The 21,227-nt window shown below is 35.6% G+C and overlaps 1 protein-coding gene across 3 annotated transcripts in view; it reads right to left on the bottom strand.

The window, feature by feature from the left end:
• Positions 1-21,227, bottom strand: part of phf24 (PHD finger protein 24) — a 74,772-nt gene that overhangs the window by 3,955 nt on the left and 49,590 nt on the right. Inside the window, exons 4-8 of one of the 3 annotated variants that reach the window (XM_021479310.3) lie at positions 10,303-10,381; positions 9,933-10,135; positions 8,095-8,261; positions 6,478-6,513; positions 5,464-5,553 (exon numbers count right to left, since the gene is read on the bottom strand). In XM_021479310.3, the coding sequence (XP_021334985.1) occupies positions 5,464-5,553; positions 6,478-6,513; positions 8,095-8,261; positions 9,933-10,135; positions 10,303-10,381 (575 nt within the window). Of the gene's footprint in view, positions 1-2,888; positions 3,560-5,463; positions 5,554-6,477; positions 6,514-6,838; positions 8,262-9,932; positions 10,136-10,302; positions 10,382-21,227 lie in introns of those variants that run through there. The other 2 variants (XM_682234.10, XR_012386208.1) reach the window with 2 other exon arrangements.

Here is a 21,227-nt window from a genome sequence, read left to right as displayed (position 1 = left end):
TTAAATTAATGAGAAGTGAAAACAGAAAGATACCTCCGTAATTACTTAACAGTTAAGAAATAACATACAAAAACAGTCCAGTTATGACACATACACACTCAGACCTCATGAATCTGACCTTGTATCTCAACAATGGTAACATCTCAAATGTTTCATGCTGCAATGCATGCTGGGAGTGGCATGGTACAAATATCCCAGCATGCATTGCGGTATAAAAAAAATGTTGTATAACGGTCTAAGAGTTTTCTTTACTTGTGTTTGATTCTGCTGTTGTTTATGTTTAGACTTTCAGTTGCCTGTTTGTGAGTTAAACTGTTAATTTTGTTAGTCGTCACCATTATTGAGGTTCATCCGCTGATTATTGATGTCTCTTTGAGTGCGATATACACCATAGAGCAGTGTTATTGTCCAAGATATTCTTAAAAACTTCCAGAAATCGTTGCCATATATATACATAATGTAAAACAATAGATTTAACATTGAATGGGAGCAGTAAATTTTATTATACTAAATGAGAACAGACTCTGCCATTTAATAACAACTTGAACATCACCAGATCTTACTTTTTCAGATTTAGGTTTTTGGCTGGCTTGCCACAACAAAGGAGCTTTTTAAGCAAAGTTCTTAACAATTGCAGCAGCTAAGATATATAAATGTCAGGGCTAAGAGCCCAACTAAAGCAAACTCTGTTCTCCATGATGGTGACGTAAAACTTTAACTTTTTCTCAAGAAGAACTTTAGTAGATGTTATACAAAAATACATGTATTAAGTAATAAGTGTAGCTGGTGATGATGTTTGTAGAGTTGTTTAATCATCCGCTGATCATTTAAATGATTTAATCATTTGTTGTTCTTCAGGTTATTTCATTATAAAGCTTTGACTAAAGTTTAGCATGTTCTGTTCTTGTTTTTTCCCTTCAGTATTTCTTCATTTGTTCATTGTTAATCCTCAATTATCATTTAATTAGTGAGTTAATTAATGAATTTACTTCAGCTTTGCTCCATGTTTCTTGAACACTCAGTAGTGTGGACACTTCAATTAAAACTGAAGTATATGCTCTGGGGTTTAAAGGGTTAAAGGTGTGAGAGGTAAAAACACAGTGTAAAAATGTATTTTAACAGTAATATACTGTTAATTTACACAACGGAAGTGGACTGTTAAAAAACAGTATATTGCTGGCAACCACAGCTGCCAGTAGATTACCGTTAAATCAAGGAAAAAACAGTATTTTACTGTAAAACCTGAAGCTAATTTCTTCTGTGTGTCACCGTTGTGGAGGAGAGTAGAGCCAGTGTATGAGTTAAAGATGAACAATGAACTGCTGATGTTATTCTGCATGTTTCTCTATTTAAAGACAGCGGCTGTTTAGTTGCTGATGCAGTCAGAATCTCTCTGGTGATTCCAGATTTACATGTATGTGTGCTGTTGTGAAAAATAAGACATTAGAGTTAAACCAAACTTTTTTAATTAACTAAAATAAGTTATCATTATAAGTATGCTTCTAAGCATATATAGCACATTACTTCATAAACTCATTCAGCAGTTGACCAAGTTGAGGCAGTTGCTTTCAGTGAGCAAAATGAGTTCACTTGAGTATTGTGTAAATCAATGTAGTCCATGTATTTTTACAGCAACATACTGTAAAATAACAGTACATTGCTGGCAACTGCAGCTGCCAGTATTTTCCTGTTTTTTAACGGGACAATTTTTAACAGTGCAAGTAAAGTGTGTTGGGAGTAACATATTACAAGTAATGCAAGTTATTTAATAATTGTACATTTCTAAGTAACAAGTAATGCATTACTTTAAAAAAAATCAGTAATAATATTTGAGTAACTTTGTTAAAAATGTAATGCGAGTTACTATTTATTTAATTAATTCTCTTTTTAAAAAAATGTTAAATTGAAATAAAGTCACACTGAATCACTCACTAAATGAGAGAATGCATTGATTGTTTTTAAACACATGGAAGAAAAGGAAAAGGGGATTGCATCAATGGATAGTTATTTCACTACACTGATAAGACAAAAAAAGTAGAATATACTTACCATGAAAAGTAACTAGATAACGCAACTAGTCACTTTTTTGGGGGAGTAACTCGATAATATAATGCACTACTTCAAAAGTTACTTTCCCCTGCACTGCAATTAAGGCTAAAAGTTGTGTAAACAATAGCAAATAATGTTATAAAATAATGTTTTTGGAATGTTGCTTGAAAAATATCCATAGAACATTAATAGAATGTGGACAGAATGCTATATTACTGTCTATAATAACGTTCTTTAACGTTATTAGAGCATTAATATAACATTGAAAAAAATCAATCATTTTATAACTAAAACATTATTAGTAGTAGTAGTAGTAGTAAACTTTATTGTCCTTGACAGAAAATGTGTTATGGGCATCACCTCATTGCTGCAGACATTCCATAAAACAAACAATAAAACAATATTGTTTTTATTGTTTGTTTGCAGTGTATACATTGTCTAAACACCTTTTAGGGGGAATTTTAAACGTTTTGAGAACATAATAAAATGTCATTATATCCTTACATTTTTAGTACCTAAAATTGGTAGCTAAATTGATGTGAGAAAAATAAAGACCATACATAAATTTCAAACCTTTTTTGTCCAAAATGTTAGTAAACTGTGTCCATTTATTTAAACAAATTGTTTTCTGGATGGTTGTTAGAGTGTTTCTACATGGTGCCTAGGATGACCTATGTGGTTGCTAGGACAGTGCTAAGTGGTTACAAAAGGTAAGTTATAGTTAGCGTGTGGCTGGATTGCATGTGATCAGTTGGATCTTTGTTTATGGATGCCTGGTTTCCATGTGTATACATGGGCTTGACTGGCTTCTTTTCTAATTTTTTATTTTTTTTTATCTCCCAAGGTTTTTATCCTATTTAGTTTACCATTGTAATGAGTTTTCTTATGACTATTTTGCTAAGGGATTTGTAAAACACTAATGTTTCTAAAGCAGCTTTGAAACAAAATGTACAGTGAAGTGTTTCACAACTTAATTGAACTGCATTGTAAAATCTCATTCTCAAAAGGCCTTTTATAAAGGTTAAAAATAAAATAGGTTATTAAAAATAAAGGTACACAGGCTTCCACAGAGGCAATGCCTCCACACATTTATACTTTAAGGGTCCATACTGTTATCTTAAGACATGGTTCCATTCAGATTCCTGAGCTTCTCTTTACAATTCTGTATTTGCTGAATTTAAAGGAAAATCAAGCAAATAGCACAGCATTTAGAGGAATAAGTTTTTGTAATTGCTAAAGATTTCACGTAGATTTTGGCAGCTATGACACAGTTCACTGTTATTTATTTAATATTATTATATTGAAGTATAGAAAGTGTTCATCTATTGAGCTTCTTCAAGTTGTCATAGATAAGGGTTTTCTTTAGGTGTGTGAGCCACATGATATGCATCATGTGAGATTATTGCAATGCACAGCCACAGAAACCCCAAAACTACATACGAAATGCCAAAAATATTGCAACAAATTTTGAGAAGTGGCAACCCTGCTGAAAAATTCAGCTTAAACCAGCCTAGGCTGGTTGACCAGCCTGGTTTTAGAGGGGTTTTGGTCATTTCCAGGCTGGTTTCCAGCCATTTTTAGCCTGGTCTTAGCTGGTCAGGCTGAAATATGACCAGCTAAAACCAACTAAAACCAACTTAACCAGCCTGGTTGAAGCTGGACATAGCTGGTTTTGTTAGGCTCCCAGCCTGGCTAGGCTGGTCAACCTGGTTTCAGCTGTTCATCTTCCAGCCTGACCAACTAAGACCAGGCTGGAAATGGCTGGAAACCAGCCTGGAAATGGCCAAAACCCCTCTAAAACCAGCCTGGTCGAAAAGCTAAAACCAGCCAACCAGCCTAGGCTGGTTTAAGCAGTTTTTTTCAGTAGGGAATGCAAAATCAGCAATTTTAAGTCGCAAAAATAAGAGATTTTTTCCCCACAAAGTACAAAAGGGAACTGAGAACTGAGCAGAAACAGCCACAAGTGTATTTTAACAGTTCAGACTCATGACTTTCGATTGTGGGTTGACAAGGGAAATTAATTTGCCCAGTCTCGTTCTTATGGTGGAGTCTTGAACACTCACCTTAACCTAAACAATTGAGGCCTACAAGACTTTGGATGTTGTTATGGAGTCTTATGTGAAAAATAGCCTAAACATAACAATATGCAAATCATGTTAAACAATGTGAAAAAAAATCTGTACAAAAAAAAAAAAAAAACTAAATGGTAAGAAAATTTAAAATGACAAACTAAACCCCCTGATATTCTATGACTTGGACATTCCCTGAAAAATTCCCTGACTTTCGATATCTAGTGTAGAATCCCATGATATTTCAGAAATTCCATGACCTGTGGGAACCCTGTTAAGCATAGTTCTCAAACTCCTGGGGGGCAACAGGTCTGCACAGTTTTGCTCCAACCCTAATTAAACACAGCTGATTCAACTAATCAAGGTGTAATCAAGACTACTAGAGACTGTTAAGCTTGTGTGAGTTGAAGGTGGTTGGAGCTAAACTATGCAGAGCTGCAGCCCTCCAGGAATAGAGTTTGAGACCACTGCTGTTGAGAATATTGTTATTAGTGCATTAGGTGTACATAATAATACCTAAAAAGTTACTACTTCAATGATAGCTTCATACCTTTATTTTAGATATTGTATATGTGTACAGTACACAGCAAAAAATGCTTTTCTTACTTAAATTTTTTTCTTGTTTCTAGTCCAAATATCTAAAAACTCTTAAATCAAGAAGAATTTTCTAGACATGCAAAACATACTGTCTTGTTTTCAGATATAAAATGCCAAAATTAAGTGAGTTTTTCCTTAAAACAAGATTAATAACCTATCAATGGAGTAAGCAAAATAATCTTACGTCTAAAGAAAAAAGATTATTTTGCTTACCCAATTAGCAGATTATTTTGCTTGTTTTAAGAAAAAAACTCACTTAATATTGGCATATTATTTTTGAAAACAAGACCATATGTTTTGCTTGCCTAGAAAATTCCTAGAATTTTTAGATATTTGGACTAGAAACAAGACAAAAAGTAAGAAAAGCATTTTTTGCAGTGTATCCACATAACTTTGTCCATCATTGTCTCACAATTGGAATATTATTGGATAACACTTTATTTTAATGGTCCAGTTGAGTATTACTAGACTGTCTGCTTAACATCTGTTGATAGAGACATTCAACAGACATTTAACTGACTATAAGAAACTGTGTACTAACAAACAAGTACACGTCAACTTACACTAACCAAATATAGTTATTGTATACACTATATCAAATATAGTACACTTAAAAAGCTTTACATTTGACAGAGCACAGATGCTAACACATGTGTAAACAGATGCTAACATATGTGTAAACAAAAAGAACTAGAAGACTTTTGTACTTTACACCTCCTGAAATCTAAACGAACACACATATACCCACCTGTTGTCACTCTCCATGGCTTTATCCCTGCTTCTCTCGCTGCTGGAGCTGGCAGGACTGCTTTCAGATATTGGCCCAACATGGCTGATACTGCAGGTGAAGAAAGCAAGCTGAAAGTCACGCTGTTTCATTCAATCTCTCCCACACAGATACGCACATCACCGGACAGCTCACAGCAGGCGGCACTTCTACAGCCTCTGGGTTTTCAAACTCTAATTTGTTGTTCTCATGACACCTCAGAGCCCAGAGAGACAATACCCAGCCACCGGCAAGACACAACTAGTTCACTCATGTGCAGAAACATGCATTCAGGACTTGAATTGGAATCGCAATGCATTCTCAATTCAATTCTGAATGGCCAGCAATAATTGTGCGTATAGAAGTCTCACAAACTCCAGACTTTGCACGCCATTCAGAACACGAGAAATGATGTGACAAACTCCATTGACTGAAAAAAAATACATTTGAAACAAAAACATCCTGTAGTTAATTTCAATGACGAGCGTATGCAACCATGACCAGAGCAACCCAAACATCACCTGCAGAACTGGGACGGTTCAGAGTCGAGACTGTCGGCTTTGATCTCAAGCCCTCAGTTGATTTTAATGAGCGTAAATTAGGATGCAAGCTTAGTCATGCCATGAATGTGCCAAACATACACGCAAACACCCACAACCCCATGCACCAGCACACTCAACCGCTCATTTAACCTGCTGTGCCCCTTAATACTGATGAAAAATGTCCTTAAGGGTTTCTCTGAGGGGAACAAGAGCCTCTTTTTTGATCCCGATAATGGGAGAGCAAGGTCTCATCTAATAAAGCCATAGTGGCAGAGCGAATGAAATTGCCAGATACTATCCAGTTTAGCTTTGATATTTTTAGCCACTGATACCTCGGCCTGCATTACAGAATACTTATTGAGGTGATAATGATTATCATGAGTATAATGATGGTGATGACAGGGAACGGTGTATGCTGTTTCCAGGGGAGGCCCATGCAGATCGAGTGACTTACCCCATACTGAACAAAGGGGAACACAATCCCATGAGTCTGCAGGGCAAATGGACATTCAAGTGGTAAAAATGATGGGATGAATGGTTTGGGGAAAAAAAAAACAATAAGGCATGTAGGATGATGTCAAAACAGAGTGTCCCATATACTACATTCACAGAGTCAACTGAATTGTTCAAAATATTCATACTGCAGGGTAGGCATGGGATAATAATCGTTTTCAAGGTATACCGCGGTTTGGAAAAGTCAAGGTTTTAAAACCGCCAATTTTTTCTGTTACCATTCTACGGTATAAGTAAGATTTTGTTTTTTACGTTTGTTTTGTTTGTTTGTTTGTTTGTTTTAGGACAACAGTATCTCCAGCAGAATAGATACGTTTAAAATTTTAACGAAATTTGCTTTTGAATATAATGAAGACAGCAGAAGTCAATGATCCATTTGGATTATTTAGCCTGACATGTTTACTGCTCCAAAATATATGAAATGTTTCTCAAAAACAATATACTATGTTCAAAGGGGAAAAAAAGATTTAGTTTTTTACCCAGACATTTAAAAATAATATATTTTAGAGCAGTAATCACAATACTGTGAAGCCATGATATTTTTTATCCAAGTTTATCATATCGTCAGAATCACAAACCTACACATGCCTACTGCAGCGGTGTCCAAACTTGGTCCTGGAGGGCCGATTTCCAGAAGAGTTTAGCTCCAACACTTATCAAACACACCTGAACCAGCTAATTAAGCTCTTACTAAATATACTAGAAACCTCCTGAACGGTGTGTTGGAGCAAGTTGGAGCTACTGTAAACTCAGCAGGACATCTGCCCTCCTGAATTTGGACATCCCTGACAACTTGCATGTTGCCACTCCAAAGGTTTGGAATTAGTATGATTTTTTTATTTAACATGATTGTATTAAACAGATCAAAAGTGAGAATAAATACATTTATAATGTGTCTATTTCAAATAAACGCTGTTCTGTTGCGCTTGATGAATTGCTGATTTAGAAGGAGGAATAATCCAAGCACCTAGCTTCATTTTACCCCACAATTCACAGCAAATACTCATCATTCTGACTTCTGGGTTCAAAGCGAGGTTTGAATTATGATGCGACTGCCACAGTGTGCTCTGTCAAAGTCAGTCTGCATCCCTGATCTTAGCCTGTCACTGAGAAACTTTTTCCGCTTCCCCTATTCCACAGACGGCTTACTCTGACGGTTATATCATCTAATTTACGCTATAAACATTAATCCCAATGTCAGAACTGTCAGCATGTGCACTACTTAAATGATTCAAATTCTCTCGGCAGAGTTCCTGAATGCAAAGTTAGCCCGTAATTCCTGAGAAGAGATGAGGGGATACATTGCTAATAAAGTGAGAGCAGTTAGCATTGGCTAGCAGCTCGTGCAGGCACTGGCAGAATGACATAGCTATAAAAACTGCCAAGATTGATCTGATTTGTTACTCCCCTAGGCCAGGCAAATTGGACGAGTCACCGAAATGATTTTCAAGTGTTTGTCCGACGCTTGCTGTTGATTATGTAAGTGGTCGTGATGGAGAACCATTTAGGAATATCATGCTAACTGTGATTAACCTAAATGACTACATAATTGGCTTACCTGACATTGCAGGACTGTGATTCTTTGTTAGTCTTTTGAAACCATGAGGTTTGGGCTTTTCTGGCTTCTCCGGCAGTAATGATGGCATCTTTGTCCTGATCTATACTCTGGAATAGAGCCCGAGCCCGGTCCCTCTCCTTCGCTGTGAGGATTCGCACCAGTGAATTCTGGATTGCAAACAAAAAACAGAATAATGTACTGTGATTGTTTAATTTACCTATTACTAATACTACAAATAAAAAAATACTTATAAAACCAATTATGTGATTATTAAAGCCATGTTCAAAGCTGTTTTTGACTATACATTTTATATTTTATAAACATTTATATTGTCACATGTGGAATCTTCACATGAAGAAATATTTATTTACCAATGAAAATGTGTGTAAATATACCTTTATTCAGTTTTTTTTTCTATGAATTTCAGTAATAATATTAAATAACATGCACATTTAGATTATTTATGTACAATACAAGTTCTAAAGTAATATTGTCTGTCTTATAGTAGATATATTATATTGGAGAGCTGCTGTAGTTTTAATTCCTAAACAATTCTTATTGGATTTATAATTGTAAACCTAAGCAAAACTAAATAAAAGTTAACTTATATATTGCTTTTCAGCATCTACACTCTCAAAATCATTCTGCAAAAATAGCAGAAACAGCAAAAAAAAAAAAAAAAAAAAGTCTGTTAAGTGGTTTTAAACAATTTATTTGAGTTGAATTTAAACAAACAAATTAAGTTGAACATTACTAAATGTAATTTGTCTGTTTAAACACATATAACATAAATTGCTTGCAACAATTTTGCAGACATCTTTTTTTCAGTGCATAGTGAATAAATAAATAGTGAATAAGTGCAAAGTGTATAGTGACAATAATGCAAATGCAAAAGCCTCATCGTCTGAAATTTCCTTCTAAAATTATTATTTTCTTAGGCTTTAAGGTTTATTTTTTAGTAATTTCTCTTTAAATATGGAGTTTAAAACCTATTATTTGCCATAAATATGAAACTACTGAACCTACACACAGGAATCTGAGAAAAATCTTAATTTAAAAAGAAAATTTCAGATGGAATTTGAAGGCTTTTGCATCTGAACTCTTGAATTTTATTCTTTTAAAAATAGATTTCATACTTTTTTAAAAAACAATAACTTTCATGTCTCCTAGTAAGCAACAAAGACATCAGGTGCATGCATGTTTTTATGTTCAGTCTATACCAAAGTGATTGACTACAAGACTAGGTGTGTCCCATGTTAGATTAATTTTATTTATTTTGGATTGTGAAAGCAAAATTTTCCTCTGAGAGTGATTATAGCGCCTCTGGATAGTGAATGCGGTTACTCATGGCAGGCACTATTTGGTGGTTTGGTCATTTATTAATTTGCTAATTTGGCAACCGTCAAACATCATCAGGGAAACGGTTTGAATTTACCCTTAGTAAAATAACATTTGTGTTCCATTTGGGATGACACTACATACATATACTATGCTGTTAAGTGTGTAAGTGCCAAGTACATAGTGCATCCGTACATAGTGTGCCATTTGGGACGCAGATTGTATGTGCACAAACAGAATGCAAGTGTTTAGTTTCTTCAAAACTGACATCGCCAACTACTGGCCTGGCAAGGATAGTACAGCTATTTTAGTCATTTTCATGGATCCATCTGAAGGGTACTCCTACTGACAACACTGTCTTATAATGCAACACTTTCCAAAAATACAAACGACACACTTTTTTCTTTCGGTATGTCCCTGTTGTGTAAACATACACTCAGAAACAGTTTCAAGGGTGCCCTTTCCAATAACACACAGCTAAATTTGTTGTCCCACATTACCTCAGTCCGAAATTTCTGCAGCACTGAAAGTGTCTCATGGTAGAGAAAGTCAGACCACTCAATCTGACCCTTCTTTTCAGGATCCAGAGCTGCAAACTGGGCCAGAACCTCCTCTTCCTCCTCATCGGTCAAGTCTCTTTCAAAGAGTTGCTTGGTCACAAAGTGCCTGTACTGCAGGAGTTCATCTGACACCAGACACGACTCTGAGCAGAAAGTAGGTGAAAGGGAAGTTACCGCATCATCAATCAATGAAAACAGGTCAGGCCTAATTACATCAATGATGTGATAAATTAGAGAACCTTTAATTAGCTTCCTAAAGGCACATATTTAAACCACATCTCTGTTTAAAAAAAAGCACTGAGAGAAACACCTGGAATGATCTTGCACTGCTTGAAGGTTTCCATCAGACTGTACATCTCTTCTTCGGTGAGCAGCAGGTTCACATTATCCTGAGGGATGAAGAGGAAGAGTCTTTTAGTCTCTGGTAGAGCAGCCACTTCACTTTAAAGAGAATATTACATTACACTGCTTCCTTGCTTCCTGTTTCAACAGGAAATTCAATTTCAATAATAGAGCTAATACAGTGCAATGAAAACCATTATTTATTTATGAATCATGAAAGAGGCTGCAAATAGGATTCAGAAACTCTTAATATCAGTGACATTTGTGCATTATACTAAACATTATATACTCATTTATTTCATGTGTCACAATAAAAGAGTTGATTGCATAAACATCTTAAAGCTTAAAGCTAATGCTATAATTTGCTATAACTGCTAATGCAGTAAATACCATAAATTATCAATGAGCAATATTTAGTTGTATTTATTGATCCTTGTTTGTTAACAATGTACAATTCAAAGTTCATTGAGTATCTAAACTGATCCAAATTTTAAGAATTAATTTGATAAATGACATACAAGTTAACCAAAAGTGCTCTGTAAGCAGAGATGGGAAGTAACGAAGTACAAATGAAGAGTTCCGATGCAAAAGCCCCTAAACACCACTTCTGCCAAAAAGTGTTCAACAAATAGATTTGCTTCAAATCATCTGAATCGCAGCGCCAGCACATTCTGAAATAACAGTTTGTTGGCGAAAACTGCTATAAGCGCCACTTGCCTTTGACAGCAAAAGCAGCTATATCCCAAGAACTAATCAGAAGACACAAATCAAATCATGTGTTTTCAATGTACTGCAGCAGCGCGCTGCACTGTTAAAAATTGTCCCGTTAAAAAACAGGAAAATACTGGCAGCTGCAGTTGCCAGCAATGTACTGTTATTTTACAGTATGTTGCTGTAAAAATACATGGACTACATTGATTTACACAATACTCAAGTGAACTCATTTTGCTCACTGAAAGCAACTGCCTCAACTTGGTCAACTGCTGAATGAGTTTATGAAGTAATGTGCTATATATGCTTAGAAGCATACTTATAATGATAACTTATTTTAGTTAATTAAAAAAGTTTGGTTTAACTCTAATGTCTTATTTTTCACAACAGCACACATACATGTAAATCTGGAATCACCAGAGAGATTCTGACTGCATCAGCAACTAAACAGCCGCTGTCTTTAAATAGAGAAACATGCAGAATAACATCAGCAGTTCATTGTTCATCTTTAACTCATACACTGGCTCTACTCTCCTCCACAACGGTGACACACAGAAGAAATTAGCTTCAGGTTTTACAGTAAAATACTGTTTTTTCCTTGATTTAACGGTAATCTACTGGCAGCTGTGGTTGCCAGCAATATACTGTTTTTTAACAGTCCACTTCCGTTGTGTAAATTAACAGTATATTACTGTTAAAATACATTTTTACACTGTGTTTTTACCTCTCACACCTTTAACCCTTTAAACCCCAGAGCATATACTTCAGTTTTAATTGAAGTGTCCACACTACTGAGTGTTCAAGAAACATGGAGCAAAGCTGAAGTAAATTCATTAATTAACTCACTAATTAAATGATAATTGAGGATTAACAATGAACAAATGAAGAAATACTGAAGGGAAAAAACAAGAACAGAACATGCTAAACTTTAGTCAAAGCTTTATAATGAAATAACCTGAAGAACAACAAATGATTAAATCATTTAAATGATCAGCGGATGATTAAACAACTCTACAAACATCATCACCAGCTACACTTATTACTTAATACATGTATTTTTGTATAACATCTACTAAAGTTCTTCTTGAGAAAAAGTTAAAGTTTTACGTCACCATCATGGAGAACAGAGTTTGCTTTAGTTGGGCTCTTAGCCCTGACATTTATATATCTTAGCTGCTGCAATTGTTAAGAACTTTGCTTAAAAAGCTCCTTTGTTGTGGCAAGCCAGCCAAAAACCTAAATCTGAAAAAGTAAGATCTGGTGATGTTCAAGTTGTTATTAAATGGCAGAGTCTGTTCTCATTTAGTATAATAAAATTTACTGCTCCCATTCAATGTTAAATCTATTGTTTTACATTATGTATATATATGGCAACGATTTCTGGAAGTTTTTAAGAATATCTTGGACAATAACACTGCTCTATGGTGTATATCGCACTCAAAGAGACATCAATAATCAGCGGATGAACCTCAATAATGGTGACGACTAACAAAATTAACAGTTTAACTCACAAACAGGCAACTGAAAGTCTAAACATAAACAACAGCAGAATCAAACACAAGTAAAGAAAACTCTTAGACCGTTATACAACATTTTTTTTATACCGCAATGCATGCTGGGATATTTGTACCATGCCACTCCCAGCATGCATTGCAGCATGAAACATTTGAGATGTTACCATTGTTGAGATACAAGGTCAGATTCATGAGGTCTGAGTGTGTATGTGTCATAACTGGACTGTTTTTGTATGTTATTTCTTAACTGTTAAGTAATTACGGAGGTATCTTTCTGTTTTCACTTCTCATTAATTTAATTAATACCTGTAACTAAACATAAAATCTATTGCATGAGGCCCTTCTTCCAGATTTATACCAAAACATTTATCAGAACTTATTTCAGACAAATATATTTCTCTATTTATTGACTTTCCAACTTGACTGCTATAATACAAGCATTTTGTTAACTCTTTATTATAGTGATTGGAGAGTCTGAATTAATCAGTTCAAGGGTGAAGAGCCCAACTAAACCAGCCCCTTACTCCATTACGGTGACACAAAAAACACCTTAATTTCTGTTGGATCTCAATGTGAATAGTATGGAAGTCAAATCAGTCAGTAATAAGTGTGTCTGCTGTTGTTTGTGGAGTTGTTTAATGATCCTCTGCTGAGACTGAAGCTGTTTTATTTTATTTGATTTTATTTAATGTTGTAACTCAAGTCACTGTTTGTGTTTCTTGTTTATTTTCTTCAGTAATTGTAATTATTAACAGCAGGTGTTCATCAGTGTCTGAATTCACTCATTAGTGTTCATTAAAACAGTCAGGTGAACTATATTAGTTAACTAGTGTATGAAATAGTGAACAAGGACACAAAGCGTGATTTCAAACACAGACTTCAAAACATCGAATCTGAACTCTGTTAGCTCACAGTTTTCTGCAGTTGGTTACTTTCTCGAAAACAAAAATGTTACCCAGAAAGCACTGTTTTTAACAGAATATTACTGTTTTAGTGAAAAAACATTATTTTACCGTAGAATCTGACTGTTTTTTAACAGCAATTTTTTACAGTGTGATACGCTTTTAAAAGACGGAGTTTGATAAACTGGATGAACCTGTCTGACTGTCACTAATTGGCAAAAGAAATGTCCTGTGCCTCCAATTCTGTATATTATTATAAAAAGAAAACACAATGTACAGTCGGAAGTGTAGCATGCATTCATAATGTGTTTTTGCTACTTTGAATGAGTCCGATTACTATACATTGAATGGCAACTGCAGAAAGATGCCGTTCTTTTATCCCACATGGATGCTATGAGGATAAACGAGACGAAAAAAAGAGCAAGACCTTCAGTATGGTGAGAATGAATAAATGACAGCTTCTAAAACAGTCTGAGAGGCATCCCCTTTTTTCCCCAGAAAGCCTTCCTTGTGTTTTATGTGCTAATGTAAGCTGTTTTTTAAAAGATAGATATAATGTATAAAACTATACTAATTTATATTACTTCAAATTACCTATACGTTAGATAAGCTTTTTATATTAATGGACAATGCACAAATATTGATGTTTCACAATCTTTTACACTATTATCTGAATCTACCAAGCTTAGTTTACAGTGTTTCCAATGTTTACATTGTTCTACTCACATTAAATCTAAATATCCCAAATACCAGTTATGACAACACATTATTAAGATTTAATTAATGCTAAAGTTATTTATTAATGCATTTACGTAACAGATTTCGTTCATTATTTTTCCTTCTGCTTTTTCCCTGGTTTATCACGGCGAAATTACTTGACAGATTTACATATTTTTAATTTTAGGTGGTGTGTGTAATGTGTTTTATGCTTGGTAAAATACTTTCTAATCGCATCTTTAGTGATTTTCAATAGGTGGATTTAGAGGTTTTTGCAAAAAAAAGCACAAGTGGATTTAGCTGGTTTTGACGCCAAAGAAAATTTAACTTGTTAAAAAACAAAGAATTGTCTAAAGTGACATTTTTGGAAAAAAAAAAATGTATTTTAGTTACTAGCTAATAACCTTATCATTACAAATAAATTGAAACTTATGAACCTAATTATAGGAGCCTGATAGAAAATGCTCATTTACGAGAAAATAGGTCTGATGGCTTTAGAGGGTTTTGCATCTGAACTTTCAAATATTTCACTACTGTACTTAAGTAGATTTTTCTGGTATCAGTAGCCTACTTTAATCCACTATTTATTTTTTGACAACTGTTTACTTTTACTCCTTACATTTTTACACAAATATCTGTAATTGTACTCCTTACATTTTTAAACCATGGTCATTACTTTCATTTTCGTGAGTTTGGCGTTGATCTATGTTTTGTCATAGTGCAAATTGAACGCCTTTTTGATGCAATCAATCTATTTTTCATCACTTCTTTACTATTACTTGAGGACAAAAGAGTAATCAGTACTTACATTTTTACCAGAGTTCTTTTAAATGTATCTTTACTTCTTCTTGAGTAAAGGATGTGTGTACTATTGCCATCTTTGTCTGTAAGTATTGTTTACTAGTAGTCTCCTAGTTTTGTGCTTAACAGAAGAAAGAAACCCATAAAGGTTTGAAATAAGTAAAGGGCGAGTAAATGGATTTTTTTGGGGGGTGAACTATCCCTTTAACTAATGTCAAAGAAGCATACTGCAATGTGAAAATTGCAAATATAAAATTATATTCAAAATATGAATAACTCTGTAATAATGATCATTTTAAATATCCCTAACTTATTATTAGTAAATGGATTTTACAAAAAGTAGATTCTAAAAGTGCTCTAAATTAACACATCAAACTGACAACCCTGGTAAAAAATGTAAGACGAAATGCTTTAATGAGTAAAAACATATTACACAAAGCCTTTGGGTCCTAAAAACTGAGCCTTAAAACACTGCTGCTTTAATTATCTTCGGCTGCAGGTGTTTCAATTTTTCTCCTTTTTCTTTTATCCTCCTAAAAAGGCTAACAATCTCTGAACTCAGGGTAATGAATGACCAGACTAACTCTGCTCTTAGGAAACCTAATGAGTTTGAGGTGCAGAAAGAAGCTGCCTGAGATCAAATGATGGCATGTCCTTTCATATCATATTCAGAAGGAGATTTTCTTCCTGGCTCAAGTTCTGCCTTCAAACAAATGCTGTCAGAGCCCAGTAGCGCTGGGAGTAGCTGTATGTTCAGTCAGCTTTTGCCAGCCTGATGAGAACTCATCTGAACAATGGCACTAGAGCAGATGGGAAGGGTGAATCTCAGAGGTTCCTCCATTTCCCGTTAACAGAGACTGCGGGATATGATTTGTCCCCATCTGAGAATGATCACTGAAATGAGATTGGATTTTATGTCCGTTTTGTTATCTGTGACCCATTCTCAACAGACACCGGTCAGAGACCTCAAAATGAAGAACAGATGTTGCAAACAATGCTCAGCAAGAGGTGGGATTCATAGTGGTCTCTGAGGGCGGAAATATACTCTGTGTGGGTATACAGATGTGAATGTTTGGCAGTACTGTTAATCACATCTTAGTGGTGTCTGTGGTCCCCTGGACGTATCTCCTGTGATTTCTCATGGATAGCAAGTTTATGGATGCTTTTCGGTTACCAGTTAATCCAAAAGTGGATGGAAAATTACATATTTCAGCACTGAATCTCACCACTTTGTTCATATAATTTAAAGGGTTAGTTCACAATTCTATTATTTTCTCTTATAGTTCACAATTCTCTTAGTTAAAAATTCTCTTAGAATTTACTCTCCGTGATTTCGGTGCAAAATGTTTCAATCGTTCATCTTTGGGAGGCAAATTAAGATTTTTTTTATTTTTTATTTAATAATTTTCAATATTTTTTTCAGAACAACCCCTTCCCCAACAATTTAACCCCTTAACTGCCTAGTTAACCAAATAACCTAGTTAAGCCTTTACACGTCATTTTAAGCTGAATACTAGTGTCTTGAAAAAATATCTAGTAAAATATTATGTACTGTCATCATGGCAAAGATAACATAGATTAGTTATTAGAGATGAGTCATTAAAACTATGATGATTTTAGAAATTGGCTAACAAATCTTTTCTCTGTTAAACAAAAATTGGGGGGAAAAACAGGGGGGCTAATAATTCTGACTGCAGCTGTATATACATCAGAGAGCTCTGGCATTTAATCTAAAATATTTAAATACAGTTGAAGTCAGAATTATTAAACTCCCTGAATTATTACCCCACCCCCCCGTTGATTTTTTTCTATAATTTCTGTTTAATGGAGAGCAGATTTTTTTCAACACATTTCTAAACATAGTTTTAATAACTCATCTCTAATAACTGATTTATTTATCTTTGCCATGATGACAGTACATAATATTTGACTAGATATTTTTCAAGACACTAGTATTAAGCTTAAAATTACATTTAAAGGCTTAACTAGGTTAATTAGGTTAACTACAGGATAGGGTAATCTATAGGGTAAGTTATTGTATATCGATGGTTTGTTCTGTAGAAAATCAAAAAATATATATGTGGAGAGGTAAGCATGATCGAATTCCCAATAAAGGGGGAGAGCATGCTCAGAGCCCGGCGGCTAATCAGCAGGCCAATCCTAAATAATAAGCAACACCTGTTTATTCTAGTGATTGGGCCGGAGAGACACCCGTCTTAAGGAGAACGGGAAGAACAGTCGAGAGAGAGAGCTAATCGACGACCACACAGTGGGAGCTGTCCTTTGCAGTTAATAAGAAAAAATAAAAATCTGTTACTTACCTCAACGCCGACCCTGTCTTCTTCTTCCCACATAGAAACTTTGCTACAATATAGCGCTAAGGAGGCTAATCATTTTAACCTTAAAATGCTTTTTAAACAATTAATAACTGCTTTTATTTAAGCCAAAATAAAACCAAGAAGACTTTCCGCAGAAGAAAAAATATTATCAGACATACTGTGACATTTCCTTGCTCTGGTAAACATCATTTGGGAACTCTACGTGTTAAATATTTAAAGATGAATTAAGGTCTCAGGTTATTGGGAGCAACATGAGAGTAAGTAATTGATAACGGAATTTACATTTTAGTATATAATAACCCTTTAAAGCAGTGGTCTCAAACTCGATTCTTAGAGGGCCACAGATCTGCATAGATTAGCTCCAACCACCTTCAACTCACACCTGCTTAATAGTCTCTTGAACACATTGATTAGTTGGATCAGCTGTGTTTGATTAGGGTTGGAGCAAAACTGTGCAGAGCTGCAGCCCTCCAGCAATCGAGTTTGAAACCTATGCTTTAAAGCGTAGGGGAGTGCAGGACACAAAGTAACATGGGGTAATATGTAACACAGAGTTTTAAGGTTATTGCTCAGGGTGCACGGTGTCAGCAGACGTCTTCCTGACAATTATTGAAAAAGTTCGGTGAAATTTGGATGAGAAACACAGGAGAAACCATTTTTGCAGCATAAAAGAGTTTTTGATTATAGCTAATATTTTTTTATTTTAAAATAATCTGTGAAAGTATGTTAGTGAAATATTATATTGTGATTACTGTCTTCTAGGCTAAAAGATGGAACCATTTTCAAATATGTAAAAAACACACAGTGACTGCTAGCCAGTTTTGAGGAAAACATGACAGAGCAGGGTTAATTGTAACACGTGCGTGCGTGCTCTCCTCTCTCCTGACTGCTCCTTCTCCTGAAGGGTGTCTCTCCGGCCCAATAACTAAAATAAACAGGTGTTATTTATTATGTCTGATTGGCCTGATTGTTCAGATTGGGTGTTCGATCATGCTTACCTCTCCACAGACACCAACTAAGCAAAATAATTTTTGAATTTTGAGTGTAATGTTAAAAACTGTTTTAATTAAAACTGTTTTTAATACAAAACATTTTTTAATAGAAACATTATTGCTAATAATGCAAATAAACACATTGGCATTCTATAATTATGGACAATAATGTAAATAAATCCAGTGTTACTTTAAAGCGTACTTACTTATATAGCAAAAAAAGTATACTACATTTTTTTTCCACAAAAGTGATGTACATAGTCAAACAGCATTGGCTCTGCTTATCTCTGAATGTTATAAGCACTAAAAAAATCTCCTAGTTCATGCTAGTGTTCATAAACACAAATGTCTATTGTTTTAGCCATCTTCTGTATTTTGTTGTTGTACTTGTTTCAACTCAGCTGCTACATTTCACTGAATAGCCAAGTTCAACGTTGACACCCTGAGGACAAACTAATTAACAATTTGAATAACATATGCGAGCTGCATAAAAACAGTTGCCAGCTAGTAGGAGCTGTCTGAGTAAAATTTACTCCCCTTGCCTCAAGAGGCTCACCAGCAAATGACATTGAGGCTGCAGGCTATAGTGACCTAGTTGGTGTGCCCACTTCCCATAGCGAAGCCATGAGTTCAAATGTTTTTGTAGTACTGCAAGCAGAACTGGAGGCAATGGGATGAGTGTAGCAGAGGCCAGCTAGAAGCAGCAACCATGCTTTGTTGCTCTTATAGTTTTGTAAATTGCTTCCTTGTCCTAATTTGTAAGTCGCTTTGAATAAAAGCGTCTGCTAAATGACTAAATGTAAATGTAAATGTATGGATTTATTAATCATTCTTACTGTTCAATGAATGCAAACTGTCATAGGTTATTAAAGACGCAAACCCTTCACTAGGCACAAAAGCTGCGCACCTTCAGCAAACCTCCTAATTCCTGCAGCACAAGGACTTTATGATTGTTTATGAGCATTAAAAGCGGCTGATCTGTTTGGCGAAATATTTGACCGCTTGTCACTGCATGTCGAACAACATATCTAAAGAAATCTCCACTGTGCTGAGCGAAAGCGCTTCTGACCAGCGCATCATTGATGACGTAAACGTGCCCAGGCCCAAATGTAATGTAAGTGTGAGCCATTGGGGGAGACAAGAGGGAGAACAAGCGTGCTCTAGCCTGGTTCAAGGCAACTGTACAGTATGAGTAAGCCCTTAGGCTTATTTTGTCTATAATATACAGCATATTTGGATGGTGGGAGGAAACCGGGGAACCTGGTTTGACAAGCTAGCCTGGACACTTAATTAATTTTCCACCACGGTCTACTCACTAACACTTACTGTGCAATGCTAAATTTTCATGCTAGTTCAACAGTTTACCATAATGCAATCATTTTACATTAAGACCTAGTTTACACTGAAACACACACAGGAAACCGGGGAACCTGGGAAAAACCCACGTGGACATGAAGAGAACATTCAAACTCCACACAGAAATACCAGATGGCCCAGCAAGGACCCGGAGCCATTGCTATTCTGGCTGTGAGGCAACAGTCCTAGTCACTGAGCCACCGTGCCACCCATTCAGAATAAAGGTGAAAGAAGGGGAGGAGGGGTGTTCCTTCCAGACGAAGATAGTTGTAGAAAGGAAATGAGTATATGTATAGTAACTTGAGATCCTTTGATTGGAGGATCAAGATTAGGTTATGTGGGCCATCTGGGTCAATCAGGAGCATGTGCTCCTCTCGAAATTAGTATATATTAAACTTTATGTCTTTGGAATGTGGGGGAAACCACAGCAACTGGAAGAACACAGGGAGAACATGCAAACTCCAAACAGAAATGCCAACTGGCCAAACCGGGACTCGAACCAGCAACCTTCTTGTTATAAGGCTACAGTGCTAGCCACTGAGCCTCGATGGCACCCATAGTTTAATTTGTTTATTAATTTTCAATTGATATTTTGTCTATAGTTCCCCTTCGTGGCAAAGATGAAAATGCAACACACATTCTAATGCAAAATGTCAATATAGCGTAGCTAAAATCTGTCCTGTTCCTGGACTTTAACGTTTTGATAGCCAGTTTGCTTTACTTTTGTATTCCATGAAAGAAAGTATTACTGGATGAGTATGTTCATTTGTGGATGAACTGATCTTTATGCCTTTGTATTCACAGAGACTTTGCGAGTTTCAAGGTCCATGGTATGTCCAAATGATGAAACCAGCGTAAAGAACACAAGCACAGTTGGACGAGCCACAGAGAAAAACAGAAAACAACACAGCAGTTTCAGCAAAATGCACCACTGCTCGGTGACATTTTCAAACCACAAACCTTGAAAGACGGCAGAACAACACCGGGAAAGAATCACCTAATTATATGCAGCAAACGCTACAGCTAGCAAGCAGGACGATGCACAGCTTATTCCAGTGATTGCTCCAATTCTCTTTGTTAAAGTTCCCCACAATCTATTGCTTTCAAAGTTTTTAATAAGCATATCTCCACACCAGGTGTGTGTCATATTAGTTTGAGCTCTTTTATTGTTGTTTTTGAATGAGAAATTGCTGTAATTACCCAAACTGTCACACGGCTTATCACAGTGTTTAATCCATTCAATGGCGAAACCCACGTTTGACGCCAAGTGCCAAAATCAGTTTGACAACCTAGCTTGGACACTTAATTAATTTTCCACCACGGTCTTCTCACTAACACTTACTGCGCGATGCAAAAATTTTCATGCTAACAGTTCACCATAATGCTATCATTTTTCATTAAGACCTAGTTTACACTGAAACACACTTGAAATTACTGATGAAACCAAGCAGCTGTGTCCCTTGAAAGCTCTACAACAACGTAATCCCCAGTCTCAACATCAACGCTCACACACACATGTGGATTAGGTTGTAGCGAGGGCAGAGTGAGAAAATCAGACACA

The sequence above is a fragment of the Danio rerio genome, chromosome 10, assembly GCF_049306965.1.
Source record: "Danio rerio strain Tuebingen ecotype United States chromosome 10, GRCz12tu, whole genome shotgun sequence".
NCBI classification, from domain to species: domain Eukaryota; kingdom Metazoa; phylum Chordata; class Actinopteri; order Cypriniformes; family Danionidae; genus Danio; species Danio rerio.
The sequence above is the reverse complement of the archived record's forward strand: the minus strand, read 5'-3'. Positions and strand labels throughout refer to the sequence as shown.